The sequence below is a fragment of the Corvus kubaryi genome, unplaced genomic scaffold, assembly GCF_017639235.1.
Source record: "Corvus kubaryi isolate FWS band 111438036 unplaced genomic scaffold, C.kubaryi_AGA036_p1.0 66, whole genome shotgun sequence".
Classification (NCBI taxonomy): domain Eukaryota; kingdom Metazoa; phylum Chordata; class Aves; order Passeriformes; family Corvidae; genus Corvus; species Corvus kubaryi.
The window spans coordinates 6,543,743-6,566,903 of record NW_024582054.1 but is presented as its reverse complement, the minus strand read 5'-3'; the positions used below and the strand labels follow the sequence as shown (position 1 = coordinate 6,566,903).

Below are 23,161 nucleotides of genomic sequence, written 5' to 3'. Positions count from 1 at the left end.
GAATGGAATGTTATTTAGCATTTGGAGGCAGATTGGGTTAGGCTGAATAGGATCTGAGATGGAAAGAATGGGCTAAGGGGAAATCCTACCTTTTTATTTTGAAATACAAATACATAAATAAATATATATAAGCACACATACACATATATGTATTTTAAAATACCCAGAAACATGAAGTCAGAGGCAAACCTCTCCACAGTAACAATCTTTTCAGTAAAATCATGTCATTTTTTTCTCTGAACATTCACATATAAAAGTTCACTATGAAGGAAAGAGTTCACTATGTTTACCGTAAGTGACCAGTTTTAGATGAACTTAGCTGTAGGAAAAAATAAAAGTTGAAAGCAACTAGCAAAAGATTATTCCAGATGGCATCTGTCATATTGTATTTAGGGTTATTTTAAAGAGATTACTGCCACTATGAAAACATTCCATTGACAGAGTTTTACTAGGCTGCATTTGAAACCCCAGCAAAACATACTACAAATATGGAAGTAAATGTGTATGTAGATTTTTATTTACATCTAAGTATACAAACCTACATGGATTAAAAGGTAAGAGTGAGATGAGTAACTTCAATACAAGTATAATATTTTAAACACCACACACACACTCTCTAAGCTTTAATTTAATTAAAGGTGAGGAATTTGCTACCAGCCTGATTATTAGAAAACTGCATAGTGAAGTGAAGATTCACTATGAAATTTTAATGCTACTTATTGAATAGTAGGTAAGGACACACCTCTTTTTGCAATTATTGTTTAATTGCTGGAGTCGGCAAACATTTATTTTTTCTTGCAATAGACAGAAATAAAAGAAAGGATGGGAGGATACCAAAATTTGACTATATTTAGCCAAGCTGGTTCTGGCATGATCATGGTTAATGTGCATGTGGTGTGCAGTGTGAGCTCAGCAGTTACTGGGCCAACTGTCTCAGTATTTCTGGGAATTCTGCCTATTCACAGTGCAGGGATTGTTCAATTGCTGCAAAATGTACAAAATGAATTTTACAAAAATGAATTGTAAGGAAGGCCCCATTACAACGATTTTACAGCAAAGATGTCAACATCAATTTTTCTTTCATGCATAGCTAATGATTAAAACAACATATTCCATTTGCCTAAGAATTTATTTCTTATTGGCACATCAAAATATTGAAATACAAAGTTATCTTTACTCTACCCTTATTACTCATTGCTGCTGAACCCACACCATTGTTCAAACCATGAAAAAATAAAGCAAACTTGGCAAGAAATACTTAAAACAAAGGCTCATCAATATTCTCCAATTTGTCAACATCTCAATTACAGCAATGGAAAAAATGTAAATTTCATGTGCTTTGAACACTAAGGGGTCTATTCTTCTGTCAGTGCACATGCGTAACTCCCATCACCATTAATGGGAATTACTCATACATATCAACACAAGGACGGGCCCCTCAAACTTGAAAGGAAAAGATGAATTAATAAGGGCTACTCACTTCCTGTATCTTCCTCAGTTGAAAAAAGTCATTGTTCTTTAAGAGTTTTTCATACTTCATACAGTTCACCTTTATGAGAACTGTGCCTTCTGAAATAATGCATCTCCAGTGAAGCATTATTTATTAGCAAGTTTGATTTTTCACAGTCTGGATGTTTGAGCCTTTCTATCAGGAATTTCCTTTCTTACAGAAGGCAGCTCTCTCCCAATAAAACCATACCCTATCATTTTATAGGTAAAAATACAAAGGAATAAAAATGTGTTCTGAATCCTTATGATGAATATGCATACTAGCTTCAGCAGGCTTACCATACTTACAGAACTAGGAAAAAGAAGTTTTAGCATTAGCTTTTGGGTTAGCTTCCAAAGATTTAGCATGAACATGTTATTTTTTAATTGCTGCTAACATCAACATATCCCTCTCCTTTTTCTAACCACTGGAGTTTGGTTCTAAGATTTGTGTAGTGCCAGTAGAGTTTCTAATACTAGGACAGACATTTGGGCTTTATCTCCTAGTCTTGTAAACAAATTTGACTTGCATACTATTTTTATTATGAGATGGTATATACTGAATAGGAAATATACTACCTAATTTTTCCAACAAGCATCAGTCCAGAGAGTTAACCTGTGATGGATGCTTCACTTCAGTTAATATCTTAGTTGACTTTGTCCTGAACCAGAGCATGGAGTCTTTGCCAAAGAAAGCTATTGTGGACAGACATCAAGCTGGCACAGAAGTGCTTCTAAACTACTTTGAGATTTGCCCTAGAGAGTAGCCTCAGATATTATTTATAAAGGGGCAGATCATTCAGCACAAGTAGTTACATAAAAAAAAAAAAACCAACAACCAAAAAAAAAAACCAAAACACAAAGCCAAAAAAGCCAGACAACAATGAATTACTCACTCACATGCATAAAGCAAAGTAGATGTGATACTCATTTATATTTTTACTGCTCCATAACCTATAAGAATTTTCTTATCTCTGGCTTCTTACTTATGATCAAGTTTGTCACCCCAGGTCTAATCCTAAAAAGATGCTGACCTTCCTGAAATATCCTGAGGGAAGACTTGGATGGATCAGGCCCTTTGAGTGAGTGAACTATGAATATGACAGATCAGGTATACAATGCTGGTATCATAAAATGTGAAACTGAAATTATTCCCTGGTGCTTTCCTGTAGACCACATGTTTTTAAACCTTAAAAAGATTTATTTCCCATTTTTCATGCATAATCTGCCGTATTCATTATTTGCAATATCCCATAAAGAAATTAAATAGGAATTAAAGTCTGGGACATCATATCCATCACTGTGGTACAAACTGATGCCAAATTCTAGAAGTCATTTAGCCTTTTATGTAAAGGCAGTGGCTGTTTTCACTTTGTTTCACAAAGAATAAAGAAAACACAATACCCCAGAAGACTTTCAGATGTGTTTTTTCCTCTCCAAAGAAAAGGGTGGATGATAAAGCTACACACACCTTTTAATCTTCCACTTAGAGTTTTTACACATATATTCTTTGGCAAAAACCCCAGGGTCTTCTCTTTCCCCTCCCCTTCTCTCACCCCCTTTCCTGCCATCTCCCCTGCTATAACTCAGCTAACCCAACAGAACCAGTCAGTTTTAAATTTCAGTTGGGACCCCGGTGACCTGTTAATGAATCTACAGAGAGGAGAAAAACTCACAGTGTTGAGTTATGCCTGGTGTTGCTAGCTGACTTGGAGTCAGAAATGCTTGAAGCGTTAACGTAATTGCAAGAATGTGAAAAATGAAGCGTTGGGCTCCTGAGCAAAGCGAAAGGTCAAAGCAAGCCCTACACAAAACAAGTCTCTGGAAGATGGCCTCATTAGACCATTAAATCAGCTTCTTCTTTTTCTCCTTTGTAAGATGTTTAGAGTGTTTTATTTTTATTATTGGATACATTTAACTCTTTCCAGGGCAGGCAGAAAGTTGATCAGACCTACTACATAATTACTAATCTTTAAAATAGTATTATACAGCATTGATTTGCATTTGTGGATCTGAACTGGGATAAAGTCAATAAATGCTTGGTGGATTACAGATCACTACTACTTTGGTTTGCCAGATGATCAATATGTTGTATAGCTTAGTTTTCTGTTGAACAAGTGAGGTGACATGCTAAGAACAACATAGACACTAACCACTAATAAAATTAGGATAATCTTTCAACATTTACTGCCTGAAGGCCCTTTACTTAACTCTTCCAATGCCAGCATGTTTCTAATAATACCAAACAGAGACTAGATTAACCCTTTTGGTGCCAAAGGGCAACCATGCAATGTAGAGAAGAGACTGTCCTCCATAAAGAGACAAAATGCCTATACATTTTTTACTTGGTTCAAACTGTAAGAATTATGGAAGGACTCTTCCAGGTAATAAATATCTTTACCTCATGCAGAGAAAGTCTGCAAAAAACAGTCATCACTCACCCAAATCCTTTCCATCTCCTCCGTCCCCAAAAGAAAATAAAAGAAAATAATAATTGAAAAAAAAAATAATCACAGGATGCACATCATAGACTTAAGGCAAAAGCAGAGACCCCTGGAAAGAGTGCTCTCAAAAGCCAGAAGAGACTGGTTCTAGGATGAATCAATCTCTGCTGCCACCAGGCATTAGTGGAGAAGACTGTAAGTTGCTAATGTAACCCAAGATTCTCTAATGAGCTCCCATTTCCAAGAAATCCTTTGGGGCAAGTGGAATACTTGAAGCAGCATTTGTGGAAGCTCTTGGCAAAACTGGAGGGAAACCAAGCTGACCCAAGTAAGTAACTGGACTGGAATAGCTCAAGAGGGCATCTGTCCTTCTTGGCATTGCCTGGGAACAGCTCACTGCCAGATCAGGAATCATAAGGCAAACTCTGCCCCCCTCAAGAAAGCCTAAGGAAAATTCAAGACAGACTTCACTCTCTTTAGTCTTTCCCAGGACTGAGAGGGGGAAGAGCAATCCAGAGCCATCTCCAATGGGAATTCTGCTGGTGCTGCAGAATCATCTTTCAGCTGCCAGCAGCTGAATGGAATGGTGATTTGCCACTGGACGTCTGCTTCCCTTTAGAGGGCCCAGCTGAGCACAAAGGGAAACATACCAGCCATGTTTTACCCTGCTACACTGGACAGCACTAGTGACTGATTTGTTCCTCTTCTGCAGAAATGAATAACAGGTTTGTTGAAATCATATATATTAGCAGAAACCTGTTTCCAAAGGAAAGTTGGTGCAGTAATCATCAACTGCTTTTTCTAATGCTTAGCAATATTTCCCAAGCAACCTGAGTTACATGACAAGGGATCAGAGACTATGAAATGCAAGATCCCTGGATATTGATAAAAGGGATTTCTTTATATCAAGCATGGCTCAACAAAGGAACTTTTCCAATTTCTAAGGGATTCCTGGGGCAGAGGTGTGAGGAAACTTCCTCCCTAGGGGTGGAATGAAGATGGCAGACCACTCGAAGGAATCATTTTTAAGCATGCAAATCATGTGCTACACCAAGCACTTTAGCTACACTATACCATGTAAACATTTGATCAACAGTAACGCCTATGGCCAGCCAATAGGCATAACACCAATATGCTGTTTAGCAGTCAAGTTCTCCCTATCATTAATGGTTGAGGCTGCAGTGGTTCATGCTGGGTCTTGTACAGCTCCAATTTAATCCCATAGCAAAAAACCCTTGTGACTCATTTTGGAGTTGGATCACACCCTGTGCCATGGCCGCTTTCTATCAGCAATAAGATTACAAATGTATAAACAATTCTTACAAATAGGAGACAAACCCAAACCACTCTACCAGAAACAAACTTTGCAAGTTCCTAGAATCGCAACGGGTACAACACCAGGTCATCAGACAGATGAGGGAAACTGGCTCTGTGCCAAGCAGTGGGCCACGTAAGAGACATCAAATCACATATCTGTGATTCTAAGCATGGCAAATATAATGGTGGGAAGCAGTCTGCAGCATGAGAATAGTCAAAGCAGCTCTAGCCCTGAAGGCTTCTACCTTCTTCAGTTCTGGGATCCTGCAAGGCTAGTTGGATGTCAGCCCTGTAGTTGGCTCTGCTGGGCATGTGGGGGGAAAGACAGGCAAAATACTGCAGGTGAAGGAGAAACATCTCCTGGTGAGACCATATCATAAGACCTTATAGAGGTAATGTCTCTCGCACTAGCAGAAGCTTACCATGTTTACAAAGAAAACCAAGAATGGAGTCCACCTTAAATTTTGGACTTAAAAAAAAAAAAGAAAAAAAGAAAAAATCAGCTCTTGAGTCAAGATCCAAGAATGACAGCAGGCCATCTTTACCCAACGTTTAGCACTGGAGGCTTGACTCTTACACCTTCTGGAGTCACTTATTCTTCTAATGAGCACATGTAAAACACTATCATAACAGAATGAGAGCCTTTGACACTCACTCAGCATGGATGCAGATGACCACACATAAGGTGCAATGCAGTAGGAAATAAAACAAAAAACCCTGAAATAATAATCAAACCTTCTGAACCCTGAGAAAGTTTCACTCTGTATAGATATAGAAGAGGTTTTGCAGTTCAGGTATATCTCTATTTACCATTCAGAATTCAGATTTTCAGAATCAGGAAAAAATATGTACAAGCAAACATTTCAAGAAACATTTTTCTGTACAATTTGGGGCTTGCTTCTACTTTATATAATTTAGCAGCTTCATAACTTCACATAGAAATCCCTTTCCCAGAAAAAACTGCAGGTTAAACTCTTTAACCCATCTTTAACTCAAACAACTGCACCGCAGCTGGAGAGTATGTCTGTCATTATATTTACTTACACCACACAAAAATAAACTGTAGATAACCAAATTTGTAAAGGAATTGGCAGAACTAATCAATTGTTATTACAAAGCTTGTTTGAAGATTAGATATTTCACTTTGAAATAATAATAAAATGCAGCTAAGTGGGTTAGGAAAAGGAAATACCGTCTCCCTAACTTACAGCTGATTATACTGCAAGTCTGCCACTCCATGTTTACTCTAAGGCAGATGTACTGATATAATGAAAAAAGCTGGAGTTATTTTAGTCATGCCTACTTTGTGGAGGGAAAAAGTTTGACCTTTTACCTTGCTCGCTGCTGTTGTCTCCACTCTGGGAAGCGTGGCCCCCGCTGGAGGGCCCTGGTGTGCCTGCCGAGTGCGTTGAGGTTGCATCATCGTGGTCTCTCCAAGATGAAGGATTCTGGTGTCAGAGTGCCAAGGAATTTTTTCCACGGTTCCCATTCCAATAGCAAATGAAGAACAGAAAGCAAACCAGGAGAAGAGGGGAGGAAGGGGAAGAAAGTATACACATTAGCATTTGTGAAATGTGCCAAACACCTATACTATTTGCACAGTGTAATAATTCTTCAGCAAAGGCAAGCAGAGGAGATACAAAGATTTACTTGTTAACACATAAGACAGATTTTTTTTCTTTTTTAAACTTTCCACAGAGTTGTCTGGATTTAATTGTTTGAGTAGTACTGCATAACAATATTTCAGGAGAGACAAAAAACCTGTAAATACAGTTTCTCACTGAGCTCTACAGGGTAGTGGAGGGGCAGGGGAGGGAAGAGCATCTACCTACATAGTTTATGATACTAAGTGCTCTCTTTAGGATCAGGATAGTTGGTATGCAAACTATCTCCCCACACTTTGTTCTTCCACACTGACTACAGCTGCGAGGGGAGAATAGGAGGGAAAATGTTTCAAGAAGTACAGGAGAACATGCATGGGAGAGGAGTGTGCCCTCATTCCCTAACCACTCTGTCACCCATTTAAATGCTGGAAAAACTTCCAACAAGATCAAAGTTTTGAGGGGAAAAAGCAAGCTTTCTCTGAAAGACATTATATACCAGGAAAGATGCTTCCTCACCCCCAGCCATCACCTTGATATGACACATTTCAAGAGACTTTCTAGATTTATCACTCTAACAGTTCATTTACAAGAATTGTCAAGAATAACCACCAGGTGATTATATAAAATAACATGTATAGTGATTTTTATGTAATTCTTTCCACATTACTATGCATAAAACACTACAAAAGGGAATGCAGAAGACAGACTTACAAAGTTCGCAAAACTTGGCTAAGAGCTGAACTACTGTACTTAAGTCACATAATTCATGTATACTTTCTAATTTATTGGGTATTGGCTTTCCCAGAGAGAGGAGCTGCTATTTAAAAGGATAAGTGAGGAAAACTTAATGTTACAGTTTAGTGCTACTTTGTTGAATGTATTCTCCTCCTGTCCTCCTCCCCTTTCCTGATCATTCCCAATACCCTGCTGTTGCTTAAAGGAAAACAGGAATTCTACTGTACAGGAAGAGCTTTATCAGCACCACATGAAGGCAGGCAAGAGATGGAATTTCCTCTGGCAGAAAAGGAGAGCAAGAACACATGAAACAGATCAGAGCAGGGGTTGGACCTGCATTACTTGTCACCTGTATGCAACAACTTAAATCAAGCACATTATAATAATTCAAATACAAAAAAAAACAACAAATACCCCCTCAAAAAAAAAAATGCTTCTTAAGTTTGATTGTGGTTTAAATCTGTGTTGTGAAATACCACTAGACTATTAAAGCATGAGGAGAAGCTGAAAGCAGCAAGTGACAAGTTGGATAAATTCTTTGAGCAGGACTGATTCTGACCTCAGCTACATCAATGTGTAGTAGGAATAAGTTCAACATAATCAACTGATTTACCCATTGTAAAATACAGTGTGTGATTGGGACCAAGTCCCAAAATCTATATTGAAACATCTCAAAGTAATCTTCTAGCACTGATTAGTACCACATGCTGTATAGCAACGCAGAATAGAACTGCCAAGTAACGGCTTGCTACAATACCCAGCAACATAAATCTGACAGGCCTGACCTGGTTCGCAGCAGAGACAAAGGAAAGAGCCCATGACTTCAAAAGGTTCCCAGTAAAGTCTCAGGTGACCAAAGGGTAAGAAGGATCCAAATCCCCTTCACCTTACAAAGATAGACACACACATACACCCACGTATGTGGTTCCATGACAGGAAGACAGGAGTAAAATCAGAAGACAGGTCAGGATCTGAAATTTCCCTCACCTGTCAGCACAGCAGGTATCACAACAGCACTTACGGCACAAAATCACCACCCCCTCCAAAACCTAGAAGACTGATCTACTTTTCCTCTCAGAGAGCTATAACAGGAAAAAATGCCACCAAACAATAGTATTTTATGTTCTTTGAGGTTATTGTGTTAATTTTCTCTAATGAATACTGTTATTCCCCACAATTTCATTAAAAAAAAAAAAACACCAAGAAAATAAAACAAATAAAACCCCCACATTTTACCATCATTTTTCAGTCAGGTGAAGAGAAACACAAAAAGAAAGATGGGAACTCTTGAAAGTTGAGGCAGCCCAGATGTTATTAAAAAGAACAAAAAGTTGAAAATAAGGTTAGCAAAAAGTTCAGATGGACAAAAAATGCAAAAACTGTGCAAGTTTCTTTACAGCCTGGATTAAAACACAGTTGTGCCTATGAGCTTCTCTTTTTATCTCTGACTTAGGAAGCCACTCAAATAGCTTCAAGCTGAAGGCAAACAGCAGACAGGAGCTCTTCAGCCCTCCGCAGCCTCTTAGCGTCAGCTGTTTGCCGGATGGTAATCAGATAAAGAGCTAGAAGAAATACATGAAAAAGAAAAGAAACAATAGCGTAGCATGAGTTTAGCCCTCCAACAACATCGTGCTGGAACCTTCTTTTAGAAAACGTAGTAATTGCAACATGTTCACCTAGGCTAAACTTTTCAGGGAACACAGTGAGTTATGCTAATTTTGTGTACTGAGGGCTCTCTTGCGCTGGCTGCTGTTGGAGCTCCTTATCACATGTATGAAAGTTACAATAATTAACTGGTAACAGCTCGGCTATGTTTTAAGGCAAATGCCATCCAAAACCTATCATACAATATTTCAAAAGCTAGACTGGCCTTTCTGTTTCAAAGCCGTAAAAATGTGGAAAGGATCACTGAATGAGACTTTCCACAGCTGAAAACACTTGCTGTCTCTACCAGGCTGAGTTGTTCTTGACCTCAGTTTGTAGATCCGATTTGAGAAAGAGAAACTGTATTGATTGAGAATTCAATGTATTTCTTGTGACACAGTTTTCTTGAGGAAGCATTTTGGCAAAATTTAGTTGAAGGACAGGAAATATAAGATAGGATACTTACTAAATGCAACAGTAGAATGTTGAAGGAATTTGAAAGGGAGAAAAATAGCTAGAGTTTAATACTATAAAAAATGACAAATAATTTTAGGGGTGGAGCTTACAGACTCATAAAAAGGCAGCACTCTTTTGCTTTGGACTAAGATCATTGTACAAGTCAGTGAACTGCTCTTTTTCTCTCCTAGACCATTTCCAACCTCACAGCCCTCAAAAAAAATTCTTTGACAAATGACTAATCATAAGTAGTTATTTCTTGCACATCTTCACCAGAAAAAAAAAAAACCAACAAAAATAAAACAAAAAACAAACAAAAAAAACCCGAATGGCACCTCTAAAGTGTGCTTCACTGGAAAACTTCATCAGTATTTTTGAGGTACATGAAGAGATCCTAGTCTAATGCCCACTAATATTAGCTGCAATTTTTCTGTTAGGTCCAAAGAAATTTGTATGGAGTTATCATACGGAAAAAAAATTTTAAAAAGAAGGAAAAGAAGAAACTGAACAGATAGCTTTAGATAAATTACACAAACTGCTAGCATGGCTTCTTTTTTCTTCTTGCAAGTTTAGTAATATACTTTGCAGAAACACATTGAAGAGTATGGATGGTGTCTGCCAAAATGCAACTGCCTATTTTGTGTACGTGTGCATACTATAAAAATTTCACACATATATGACCTAAACTAATGCCAGATACCCTAGAAAGTGAACAGCACACATGTATCTATTCCCAGTAGTTTTAATAATTGGGAGCCAAATATGGTACTCCTCTTGCTCTTACCTAATTGTGTTAAAGAGCAGTGTTACTAGGAGAAAAGCAGTGAATACTGAGTAGAGCACAATAGAAGGAGATGGAAAATAGATACAAGAAGCTATGTCTCCAGGGGCAGTATTTTCTATTTGCTGGGCTACAGACTCACAGCTGATAATGCAAGTTGTAATTAATATAAAAGCAGGAGACAATATGGGGAAAGCTTGTACTAGCAGGGCCACAGGAGATCACTCCACTGCTATCCACTGTTTCTCATTTACACACACGGCCTTCCCTAGAAAACACAATTTTACCAGTGGTTTCTCCCTTGAAAGTTTAAAAAAAAAATTGATTTAGCACCACCACTGAATTTTGCTAAAGCTAGAAAAGAGCAACAGAAAGGAAAAAAGGCATACAAAGCCAATCTGACACATTACTCTTTTGTTGATGCTGAAAATCTGCTGGAAACCATAAGAGTTTTTAACTATTACAGGATTTCTTGAACAGAGATGTTGTAACAGAGAAATTTGATATAAGATGAGCTTCTGATAAATTGCAATTCTTACTTTGTATGTCCAAAATATCTGCTGGGCAAAGTCTGGCTAGCTTTTTGTGAGTGTATGTAGTCCTGCTAGGGCTGATTCTGATCTCATACTGCTTTTTATGGTGATATTAAAGACTCAATTAACCATAAGGAATCTGCTTCTTATTTATAACTGGGAAGCAAAATCAATCAGGCCAGCCGATACCCATGTGAGTAAACTGAGCAGGATTTGACTTTCAGATTTTAACTGAAGTTTCAAGAATACAACTCTGACAGGATCAGGCCCCAGTATAATTTTATCAGATGAAATTAACAAAATCATTAATCTTGAAAGAACAAACAAAACACAACTTGTTTTTATAAAAGAAACTACAATGGATATAAAGCTTATTGTTTCTAAAGGTGGTTGGACTCAAAGGTCTGGTAAATTAATTTTACAAACACAAAATTGAACTGAAGTACTTGATAGAGATGGCATTATCCCCCCGAAACACAATCCAAATCCTGCTCACCTTGTTCTTACAAGTAACACGTGTAAACAGAGCGGAATGACTGACATGACTGATACCCCAAAAATCTGTATCTAGCCACAGCCATATATGAAAATACGATAGACTATGCAGGACACGGAAATCTATCACATGCATGCACTTGTGTTTCTGTGTGTGTATCTGCGTCTATGTTTCGTGCATGTACAGCTCAGGATGGTATCTTAGAGATCATGTCAAGTGCTTTTAAAAGTAAACTTACTGCTCAAAGAAACTTTTAATAAGCAAATAAGACACAAAAAACTCTAATTTAACATAATATATATGCTTTCTAAAAAAGACTACTGTTATTACTAAGGTTTATTTTTCTACAAATGTTTACTTAATATGATTACTTTTTTGTACTAAAATTACACAATCGAAACAATAAAAAAGGCACTGCAATCTATCAGATATTTTTGTATATATGTACAAGTTTTAATTTTTGTGCCTTGATTTTGCATTTGAGGAAGTGTCAGGAGCAATTTTTGACCCTCCTAGAACATGGCAGTGTTCTGTAAAGCTGCGTGCTTTGTGTTTTCTAATTAAGATTGAAATCAGACATGTAATCCACCTGTCACCAAGGAACTGAGACTTGAAAAATCAGGGGGCTGTTGGGTTTTTTTAATTGTCCTTCTGTGTCATTCTGTGTAGCTACACTTCATCTAGACTGATAGAAAACTCAAACCAAAAAGGGAACACAGTCATCAAACAGAAAGTGAAAAACATTATTGGTTCATTTTGAGAGAACAGAGATTGAAATTAAAACACTCAAATTTGAGCTGTAGACTCAAATTTGAGACTTCAGCTGTTGACAGAAGTGTACCTCGGCCCATCAAAAAGCAGGAATGCACAACACTATCTACAGTCTTGGAAAGTTCCTGATGATCCTTGCCCCTTCAGAAAGCACAGGGCCTACCGCAGTGTCCTAAGTCTTAAGCCACATTGTAAGTTTGCCTTATTATTGTTGCAGCTAGCTACTTAGTTTTCCTTCTGACACACTACAGACAGAAAGGGCATCTTTGGGATCTAATCTGGTGTTTCTCAAAACTCCCACTGAAGTCCACAAAAGCGTGGCACACCTGGAGATTCTAGCATCAGGCCCCCAAATTACTGCTTCATTACTCAGTGAAACCTTACCTAGCGATTTCATTATATTACTGGAACAGATATGTACTACACTATTTTTACTTTTTCTTATCTGCAAAATGCCAGGAATTTGCACAGACCATTCTTTGAGGAGAAATATTAAAGAAATGTTAAGTTGTCTGGATATCCAAAAGTACTAAATAAGTATCTCCTCATGTGAGAGCTGAAAGGTTTAATACTCAGACTAATCTTTCTCTTCTATAGCTAAGACGCTGGATTTCTAATCTGTCAAGTCTTTTTTTTTTTAAAGAGATGTATGTATATTTCTATCCATTTTAATTATACTTTAGGAATTATGATCCATATGTTATTATCTCTGAGCTACAAATTGACTAAAACATATAAACAAATATCAAAAAGACTGAGGCCCTGATCCTGTTCCCACAAAAGCTGGTGGAAGGGGAGCCATAAATTTCTATGGGAGAATTACTAGGCTTCAAAACAGGTTTCTGCTAAAGGAACAATTGTATGACACCAGGTGAGGCCAGCTACAAAACAAATGTAATTAAAGTACAAAATGTTATCATATGTTCAAAAAAAGTTTTAAAATCTCCAAATGTTATGAGCATTGTGTTTTTCTGATTTGAATAGCTTGAAATGAGAAAAAAAAATCTGTCAACAGTCTCATCAGAAATTTTAGGCTGAACACAGAATTCAGGATAGGGCCCAATATGTTTCTTTGAACAATAACAAATTGTCTGTGCTGGGAAACCAGACTTGAACTGCAGCTGCAAAGGGTTTTTTCTCTATTTTCTTATCTTTTTTTTCCCCTAACTAATCTGGTTCAGCCAGGGCATAGCTATGATTACCTTCTTCCCATCTACAGCTAATACCTCAGAGCAATAAAAAAAACCAAGGGTGTTAAAAATTCAAACACTAATTATGGGCTGTTATATTTACTAAACACAGCAGAGTAATAACAAAAGTTTCAGCTTCTTGTGGCCAGCACTGCGCTGTTTGATCTACCAAGTCCCTGGACCCTTTACACTAACTACATTACATAACAGTTAATAGCGCACTAAAATAAAATTCAATAAACACATTTATTACCAAACATGTACAGCACAGCCGCTTACAGCTGTCTCCTTTTTTCAGCACAGGTGTATCTCTGAAGAGTTTATTCCTTTGTTGTTTTTGGGTTTGGTTTCCAATTAAGTTATATAAATAGCAGAGCAGTAGATTTTGAAAGGGGAAGCATGCAATATTTGAGTACCACATTTAAAGTCTTATGGTAAATATTGGCTAATCCTACAATTCTTTCTGTTACTTTCCTTCATGTCTGTTTTAAGGTCTAGAAAAACAATAAAGCTGAGAGCTGCCTTAGTTCCTAATTCAGCACTGCCACTGTCACTACTATCACTCCTCATATTCACATTAAACACACAGAGGGTAGCTTTACACCATTTAATAACAATAGAGGGGTATGAATTTTTGGGGTGTCAAACAGCTGTCACAAACTGTCACCTCCACAAGAGAAACCTTGGCACACAACAAATTAACCTACACTTCTTTTGGGCTATCATTATTCATAGCCAATCAGTTGAAATGTTCCTAGTATTTCATGTGCAAATAAAACCATGAGGGGAAGACCCGTGGATCAGAATAGTGGGCCAATACATAAAACAGAGGAAACAACATGCTGTCTCTGTCCTTCTGAAGTGGCTCATCATCACCCCTGCACCAACTTTCACCAAATGAGATCTAGCCTAAGGCTATATATTAAATATGCATATCAAGGCAAATGAAAAAAAATAAACCTGGAGAGCCAAATTGGACAAATTTGCATGCTTGAACTGCTACATTTTCAGGTAGATGCTCAAAAATGATAGCTCATTTTTAATAGACTTGCATGTTTTTATTAGCCATTTTTTTAAAGCTTCTACTTTTCTATGAATAAAAGTGCATTTCTTTCTGCTGGAACCTTGCAAATATAAAACATGGTAGTTTGACTAAGCTATAAAAAGGTGTTAAAGTTTTGTCAGGAAAACAAGCTAATATACAAAAAAAAAAATCCAATAAGGAGACACATTTCCCAAAACGCATGAATAAAATGTAACTATGTGATACAACTCTTCATTTCCCAGTTGGTGTTCTGGTTGCACAAATTATTGCTTCCTTTCAAAACAAATAGCAGGGGGCTAAAGTAAAAACGTTATAGCTCAAATCTCCAGGAAATAAAAGGCTTTAAATTATAATACCCAATGAAGTGGTAAACCCTAACGGGTGCAAGATAAATAGGTTGTCATATTTATTTGAGTTTGTTTTTGGGGCCACAAAAACAAGAGGAGATTCTTCTAGGGAAGATAATAGTTACCAAATTATCAAAATGCTAACCCCCTCCACTCCTGTCCTATCATTGTGTGTGAATTTAAATATTATAATGGAGCACTGCAAATTGGCTTGAGCATTTGCCATCTGCCAGAACCCTAAACAGGCTAGTTTATCTAATCTCTTCAGTATAAACATAAGCATGCTCCATTTCTACACTTCCACTTGAAACACACTCTTGTAAAGAAACTGCACTGGAGAAACACGTTGTTGGGTTTTTTTCCTGTTTCTCTAAATTTTACACAGTGACTCACTATCTTTCAGGTTGCCACTCATTTCAATTTCTTTTCTAGTACTCTCCCAGAATACTTATGCCCACGAATTTAGGGTTGTAAAATGCCATGAAACAAATATTTTTGAAATTGTGTCATGCCTCATGGAGTTTATTACCTACATGTGAGTTAGCTGATAAGCAGAGAAACTTTAAGGAAGCTCTGCATATATTTTTTTCTCTCAAAATAATAGATTTAAAATGTAAAACATAGCACAAACCTTGTCATGCAATGTTTACTGAATACAAATGAGAAAATGAAAGCTAAGGCTTGAGTCCAAAAATATTTCCCATAACTAAGCCATGCCAGAAGGGGGACATTTAGAAGAATTTATTATTATTTTATCTCCCAATTCAGCTTCAGTCCAGGTCTAATGTAATTACCAAATACACACAAAACCAACATGTTTTCAAAGGAAACAAAAGCTCCTAGAAAGCTCATTCTCCCTGGGCTTCCAGCTACTCTTCTTAACACACTGGGAAATAAAGGCAGGCGCCTGTGCAGAAAGCATGGTTAACTTCACACTGGGTGTTAAATTAATATTTCAACTGCTAAAATATTAGACTCTATCATTTAGATTATTAGTTCAATTGAATCTAAAACTGTATAAACCTCTTTGCCCCCCAGGGATGCGTTCCTATAAATAAAGTGGAGTTCACACCCACTCTTTTTAACCAAAGCTATTCCTTCCCTTTTCTGCGGTACCAGCTGCAATCTTTCCCTTCACTTCCCAAAGTCTCTCTGCATCTACATCTTTTGAAGGATCACAAGAGTCGCTCCAAAACCCGGAAAAACAAAGGCACTCTCCTCACCACACGCACCAATGTTCAGTCCTACACCCATTACACTAATTCACCAACTCTTAAAGTGTTAAAAATCAACCGCTAACCTACGGTTACTCAATCATCATTCTCTCCAACTTTCTGTAATACATTGTTAATAATTGCTTCATCAAGGTTACTGTCTTTTATTATGAAGATGCTTCAGGCGTTTGGCAGTAAGTCCATATTCTGACAATAAGTTGCTATAAAGCAAAAGCATTGGAAACTCTAATGTGCTAACCTCTTTTTTTTTAATGCAGTGTAGTATTGCCAATAATTCTCATCACTTGTCATCCCCACGAGAGGGGAGGGGGGAGCAAATCACCAAACTTTCTTCCTAACTTTCTTGTCTGTGTTTCCTTACATTGATGCATTGATTACAAAGTTGGCAAAAGCAGGAGAAAGCACCGATCCCCACATCAAACCGACAGTTCGCTAGCTCTCCAAGCCGCCCAGACCAGGAAACTTTACAAACCATTGCAAACTCGATGCTTTACAGATGAAAACTGAAGGAACCTTTTGCATTTCTACAACTTTACAAAGGGAGAGGGAAGGAAGTATGAAGATGGGATTCGAGCTTGCAAGAGGTTAAGGTAGTAATAATACTAACAGACAACACCAGCAAAGCAAGGAAATCAGGAACAGGTCCTCTAAGTAGCCTAAAGATTTTAAAAGTGTCATAAAGAAAATAGAAGGACTTACATGATCGGCTAAATTTGTGGAAGATCCTGAGAGTTCTTCATGGTCTGATTTGGAGCTGCCATCCCTTTCATCAATAACAAGGTCTATTGGCATTTTTCCTTTCAAACAACTAATGTACCGATGGCAGAAGTTATCACACAATTCATGAACCTGAAAAGAATAACAAGAATAACAGAATCAATAATGGCAAAATATTGTATTTCAACTTTCTTTTTTTTTTTTTTTTTTGGAGCAAGAACAGCCCTCTGATCTACTCCACAAGTAACTCTAATTAAGGGGGACAATAGTTGAAGGCAAGGAAACAATAGAGAAATTGTTGCAGCACATATTATTCTCTAGAGACTTGCCGCAGCAACAAGTTAGAGAGAGAGAGATAGTGGGCTCGGACTTGTGTGCTGAAGAAAATCGGATTTGGTGATAACATCGGAACACTGGGGGCTGAACCCAGGTGGTATCCCCGGAGCATACACAACCCAGACAGGTACAACTAGCCACTCGGGACGGGATCAATTTAAACTGGGGCTAAAAAAGAGGTCTAAATGGCCGGGAGCAGTAAAACGAAGCTACTTGCTGAGGTTGTGGGAAGAGCCAGTCTCGTCCCAGGGCACAGCCCCTGCCCACGCCTCGCAGGGGCCCCTGCCTCTTCCGAACATTTGGTGCTTGCTTGGGGTTAATGTGCCTGACAGAGCTGGAGAGGGGAACGAGTGCTTTCATTTCTTTTTGTTAAACATAATATTTCTGAGTGGGAAAGTGAGGAAAGTCGTAAGGATTAAAGGGGTTTAATATTTAATATTAGTAAATATTGAAATTACACACGCTCAAAAAGGGAAAAAAACGGTCTGGGCATGTCTGTCGGTGTCACATGCTCTGATGGCACAGGTTACAGTGTCACACTGCATTACCCCTATCTTCTCTGGCCATGTTTACAAGTCAGCCCAAACAGTCGGGAGGAAGGGAGCCGGGAGGGGGGGCGGGCGGGGCGGAGGGAGAGAGGGGGCAGGGAATGGCGTTCCCCCCCGCCCACCTCCGTGGCTCTTACCTTTTCTAATTCCAAAAGATGAAACCTTAGTACTTGTATTGCTTGGATCATCTGCAAGAAAGTTTTGAGCAAGGGGTTACGTGGGAGACAGGAGCACAGGGGCTGGGCAGAGCCCGAGTGGAAAAGGGGGAGAAGGGGATTGTCAGGGCGCGCGGTCATTATCCAGGATTTTAGCTCATTGGTCACGCTTCAACAATTTTGATCAACTTTAACCTAAACACTTGATTTTTATCATATTTATTCCAGGAGCGGTGATTAGTGCTCTATTATCGCGATCTTGGAGAAAACCTCTTCCTCTACTCGTTCCCCTCTCAGCACCCCGGCCCTCATCCCTGAGGGTCCCCAGAGAAGTCAAACACACGCTCCCACCCCCATCCCCGCCCGCAGGAGAAAGGGGGGTGACTGTGTGTTTGAATAGTTTGGCATCTTCTCTACAAGCGGATTTAGGCACTTTGAATATTGAAATCGTTCACATTAGCAAAAGAATTACATTAGAAATCTCCAGCTCTCTCTTCTTAAGCAGTTACTTCCTTCACTTTAGCCTCCTGTGGCTTTCAAACTCAGCTTTGCAATGCATCGGGGCTTGAGACTTTGCTCTGACTGGCCTTAAGAGTAAAGCTCTTTGAAGCCCCTTGAAGGCAACTTGCCGACCGGCCGGCGCCCCTCTCCCATGCCGGTGCAGCCCGGTGCCCGGACCGGCAGCCGCTGCCCCGCCGCACCGCTCGGCCCGGTCCCGGGGCGGAGGAGGGCGCTTGCCGGCAGCTGGCGGAGGGGTCGGGAAGGGCGAGAGGGGAGTGGGGTGGAAGGGGGAGCAGGCCTTACCAAATTGTCCAACTCTGGATTTGAAGAAAAAAGTGGTTTTTCGGCGCGGACCTGCAAGAAGAAGGAAAACCGGCGTGAACTACAGCTTCTGTCTTTAGCCCCGTAAACGGATCGCCCGAAGGGGGAAAATCCCTTTGACAAAACCGGCCGGTACCAAAATCCGGCTGAACGCCCTGGGCCACCGAGCTATGGAGAGGAGCCCGCTCCGCTCCTGCCGGCCCGGCACTGAGCCGGCCGCCGTCCCACGGGAGCCTTCTCCTTTGGTTCCCCTGCCTGCCTCCCGCTCTCTCTGCCTCCAAAACTCGGCCACAGCTACCTTTCCCTATCACTAATACAGGAGGGCAAGGACCGGGAGTCCCAGCCCGGCAGCGTGAAGGGGCTGCCGGCCGAGGCGGGGGTCAGGGCCAGCCGGGCCACCAGAGCGCACCCCCGCCCCGCCGGAGAGGGGCGCCGGGGGGGGGGGGGGGGCAAAGGGAGGCTGCCCCTGCCAGCACCCGGCCGTGCGGGTCGAGGCGCTGAGGAGGCGGCGGGAGAGCTGGTGAGGGTCGCGGGCGGGGGGAAAGGTGCCAGACCTGTTTAGCGAAGACGGCGATGTCCTCGTTGAAGGAGTCGGAGGAGCAGACGTCCCCGCCGGCCACGCCGGGCTCCCGGGGCGTGCAGGTCGCCAGCTCGCACTTCTCAAAGACCAGAGCTAAGAGGGGGAACAACGGGTGCCTACCGGGCAGTGGCACACAAAGAGAGGGGAGGGGGTGGGGAAGAGGGGGAAAGAAGAGCTGTAATCAACAAGTTTTTTTTTTTGTTGTTGTTTTTTTTTTTAATGCACGGACACACAGACACGGACACACGGGCACAGCCACACTCTGCAGTCTCGCAGTAATGCTCCGGGCAGAGCAGTGGAGAAACACATTTTGAAATAAAAATACTGGGTTTGGTGGTGAGCTGGCTGTTGTTGCTTTGTTTGTTTGGGTTTGGTTTTTTTTTAAATTTTGATATTGCAATGCCCGAACCACATCCCCCGTGCAGTCCTCACCGACGAGGACAAAAGTGACCTCTCTAAACGCACAAGGCACCGAACGTGCTAAGCAGCAGCTCAGCTGAGAATGTTACACTTTTGCCACAGCTTAAAATACCGCAAAACCTGGAAGATCCCATCCCTACCCTCCAGCTATGACCTAAAACGAGAGCACAGCTAGGCAAACTGCAAACTACTTAATACGTAATTTTATTTTTCAAGGGGCCTGCTAGCAAAAATGTGGTGAAGTTTCCTGGCTTAGGAAGCACACCCAAGTAAAATACCATCTGTCCAGATAAGTGAGCTGGGGAGGGGGTGGAGGAAGGGAGCACTTCGCGAAATATTTTCCCATAGTTGGTGTAGTCAGAAAAAAAAAAAAATTATCTGCGTGCTAAGTAGTAAGCATGCATTTGTTTCTTTTCCCCTTTGGTGTCTGATCAAGGCCCCACACTCTGTCATAGATGTTACTAGCTCTCCTTTTAGGATCAGTTAGTATTTTTTCCAAAAGGCACTGAAGGGAAACGGTGTCATTCCCTCCAAGCAAAGCCCTGGTGAAGGCTTGAGTTTTGCTGGGTATAGGTTTCTTTTTCCTCATGTTCTTTCTTTCTTAAATAGAGAATTCAGCTCATTGCCCCCAATGTATTTATGTCTTCTGTCTCTGGGAAGAGCTGTTTGCAAGAAGTGAATCCCTTTTATTCTTACTACCTCCCGCGATGTGAATAGCTCTTTATTTACAAAGTTGGAAGAGTGGTATTATGGCACAGAGGAGAACACCAGAACAACACTTCTCCAACTAAAATCCAGAGCAATGAGAGACGTCTCTAACTCCTAAGTGGGGCCTTTCCAAGAAAGGATAAAAACCCCACGGGTAAGAAAAGCCCCCCCCTCCCCCAAACACAAAAGAGAAAAAATCCGAATAAATAAAGAAAAATGGAAGGACAAGGCAACACTACCTCTCTCCAACCCATCCTCTCTCCCCAAGAGGTCTGTTTTCCAACACCCGTTTCCCGTGGGTGCTGGCACCTCAGCTGAGTCAGGCTGGGATCGCCCTCGTCCCGGGATCGCCCTCGTCCCGAGATCGCCGGCCACGGCAGTGCCACCGCGCGGGTCTCCCTCCGGAGCGGGCGGCTGGGGGCTGCCCGGCCGCCGCCTTCCCCCCGGACCCTCCGGGCTCCCCCGCCCCACTGCGCTCCGGGGCCCGGCTGGCCGCTGCCGCCGCGGCCCCGCGGGAGCCCCCGCCGCCCGCCTGCCCCGCTCCTGCCCCGGCCGCTCCGCGGGCACCAGCTCTGCGGAGCCGGGCCCTGGCGCCGGGCGGCCCGGCGGCACCTACCCGTAGATCGCATCCTTGTCCCGCTTCAGAGCGTCGTTGACAGCGGAGCCCATGCTGGCCGGCATGACATTGGGGTGCGGGGCGTGGGCGCCGTAGTGCTGTCCGGCGTGGAGCGGCGGCCCATGGTTGAGGTGATGCACCGGGGGGATCGGCCGGGGGGCGTGGGGGTCCCCGTACATGGACGCCGGCACCCCTACTCCGTCCATCCCGCCGTAGTGGGGCAGCTCATCGTACTGTCAAAAAACGGGCCGGAAGAGAAGAAAGAAAAAGAAAAAGAAGAAGAGAGGGGGGAATAAAAAAACAAACAAACAACAACAAAAGTCAGAAGAGAGTAAAGCACCCGGACAGACACAAACAGAGCAAAACAAAACAAGAACAGCCACAACAGAGAGAGAAATGCTCAAAATGAAATCAGCTGGGACCGGGAGCAGGGGCTGGAGGGGTTGAGGGAGGAGTGGGGGTGCAAGGAGAGGTAAAAGGGGAAAGTGTGTATGCCTGTCTGCGTGTGTGGGGGAAGATGGTCCTCTTCAGCACGGGCAGGAGAAACCCTAACAAGGAAACGGGAATGAAAAGGAAGGAAACGGAGGAGAGAAACTAGAGTTACTCTGCATTAGAAAAGAATAAAAAAAATAAACAAGCAGAATCAAAAGCAACTAGATAAATAAGTCAACACTAGAAAGGAGAGAGGAAAGGTAGGGTGCATCCGGAGGAGGGGGGGAGATAAAGGGGGAAATAATCTGAAAGTTACCAGAAACATTATTTAGTAGCAATTCCCCTTGTCCTTGTCAAAGCCAGAGACCAAAAAAAAAAAAAAAAAAAAAAAAAAAAACCCCAAAAAAAAAAACCCCAAACAAACAAAAAAAGATGCAGCTATATGTGTATACATATATATACATTCGTATATACACACACACACATATGTATTTCTTAGTCTTTGCTAGGCAGCAGCAGTAGCGGCGGCGGCAGCAGCAGCAGCAGCAGCAGCAAGCTTTCCCCTGTGAAACCCGTGCTACTGAGCAGGCAGAGAGCAGGGAAATCGCACTGCTGGGGAAAAAGCTAGAGAGGAAAAAAGCGTGGAACAATTGCAGAGAGACACACACAGAGACACTCATGCACACACACAAAAAGCCAGTGAATAATTTTTGCTGCTATTTTTTAATAGTGGCCGCCATCATCATCAGCAACAGAGGAGAGCAAATCGGACAGGCCCCTCTTAAGAGAGGATTTATATATAGGTAAGTGTTGGAGATTTAAACCTACCCTTTGCGCCATCAGTCTGCGCTCCAATAAACTCCTGGATGTGTCGTATATTTAATATCCCAGTCCAGCAAAGAAAGTGATTTAGAGTGAAGAAGATTCCTTTTTTTTTTTTGCAACCCACTTATAGACTTCTCCTATCCTCCAATATGGGTAAATAATAATAATAACAACAACAATAGCAACAACAATATATAAAAAACAGTCAAGAACCACGATGAGTTTCTGTGTTTTCTTCTTTTTTTCTGTCTCTTTCTCTTTCCTTTTTCTCTCTCTCTTTTTCCTTTTTTCTTTCTCTACGCAAAAAAAAAAAAAAAAAAAAAAAAAAAAAAAATTGTCAAGCCCCCAAACTGAAGGTTACGATCGGCCCGTCAGCAACCCACATGTAACCAAACTGTCGTGTCTCATGGCTTTTTGCCACTCCAGCTGTCAATCAAAGCCAGGGAATGTCAAGGTAGTGAATGAATGATGGTTGATGATGATGAAGAAGAGAGGAGGAATCTTTTTAACCCCGGTTTCTTCTTCCAGTAACTCCGTGCTCGGGTTTTGCCTTTTAGGATCGCTTATAGGGTTGTTGGTTTTGGTTTTGTTTTTTTTTTTTTTAAAGTACTGTGAAGGGGGGTGGGGAAAGATGCGAAGAAAAATTGAATAGTTTGCAAAGCCCGGACTTCCCCCTCTCTCCTTTTTTTTTTTTTTTTTTTTCCTCCCGGCAGGTATTTTGTCTCCCTCTCTCCCTCGCTCCCTGGGATGAGTGAGTGTCAGTAAGTGTTGGCAGGTTGGCTGCCGGCTGCCTTATAGAAGAGGCTCAGTTTTGCGGCGCTGATCGGCGGGAGAATGAAGTGACGGAACCCGGAAGTAGTGGTGGCCATAGCCAGTCCTGCAGCGCGGCGGCGGCGGCGGCGGGGAGCGGCGGCGG

General features: G+C 41.2%; 1 protein-coding gene across 9 annotated transcripts in view; it reads right to left on the bottom strand.

The window, feature by feature from the left end:
- Nucleotides 1-23,155, bottom strand: part of MEIS2 (Meis homeobox 2) — a 172,879-nt gene extending 149,724 nt beyond the window's left edge. For 6 of the 9 annotated variants that reach the window (XR_006019302.1, XM_042047494.1, XM_042047497.1 and 3 more), the window contains exons 1-7: nt 22,249-23,155; nt 20,989-21,221; nt 19,219-19,360; nt 18,647-18,697; nt 17,825-17,875; nt 16,786-16,935; nt 6,583-6,697 (exon numbers count right to left, since the gene is read on the bottom strand). Coding sequence is in view for 8 of the 9 variants with exons in the window: in XM_042047494.1 (XP_041903428.1) it covers nt 6,583-6,697; nt 16,786-16,935; nt 17,825-17,875; nt 18,647-18,697; nt 19,219-19,360; nt 20,989-21,221; nt 22,249-22,260 (754 nt within the window). In the remaining variant the exon portion in view is untranslated. Of the gene's footprint in view, nt 1-6,582; nt 6,698-16,785; nt 16,936-17,824; nt 17,876-18,646; nt 18,698-19,218; nt 19,361-20,988; nt 21,222-21,736; nt 21,823-22,248 lie in introns of those variants that run through there. The other 3 variants (XM_042047495.1, XM_042047500.1, XM_042047498.1) reach the window with 3 other exon arrangements.
- Nucleotides 23,156-23,161: the final 6 nt, after the last annotated feature.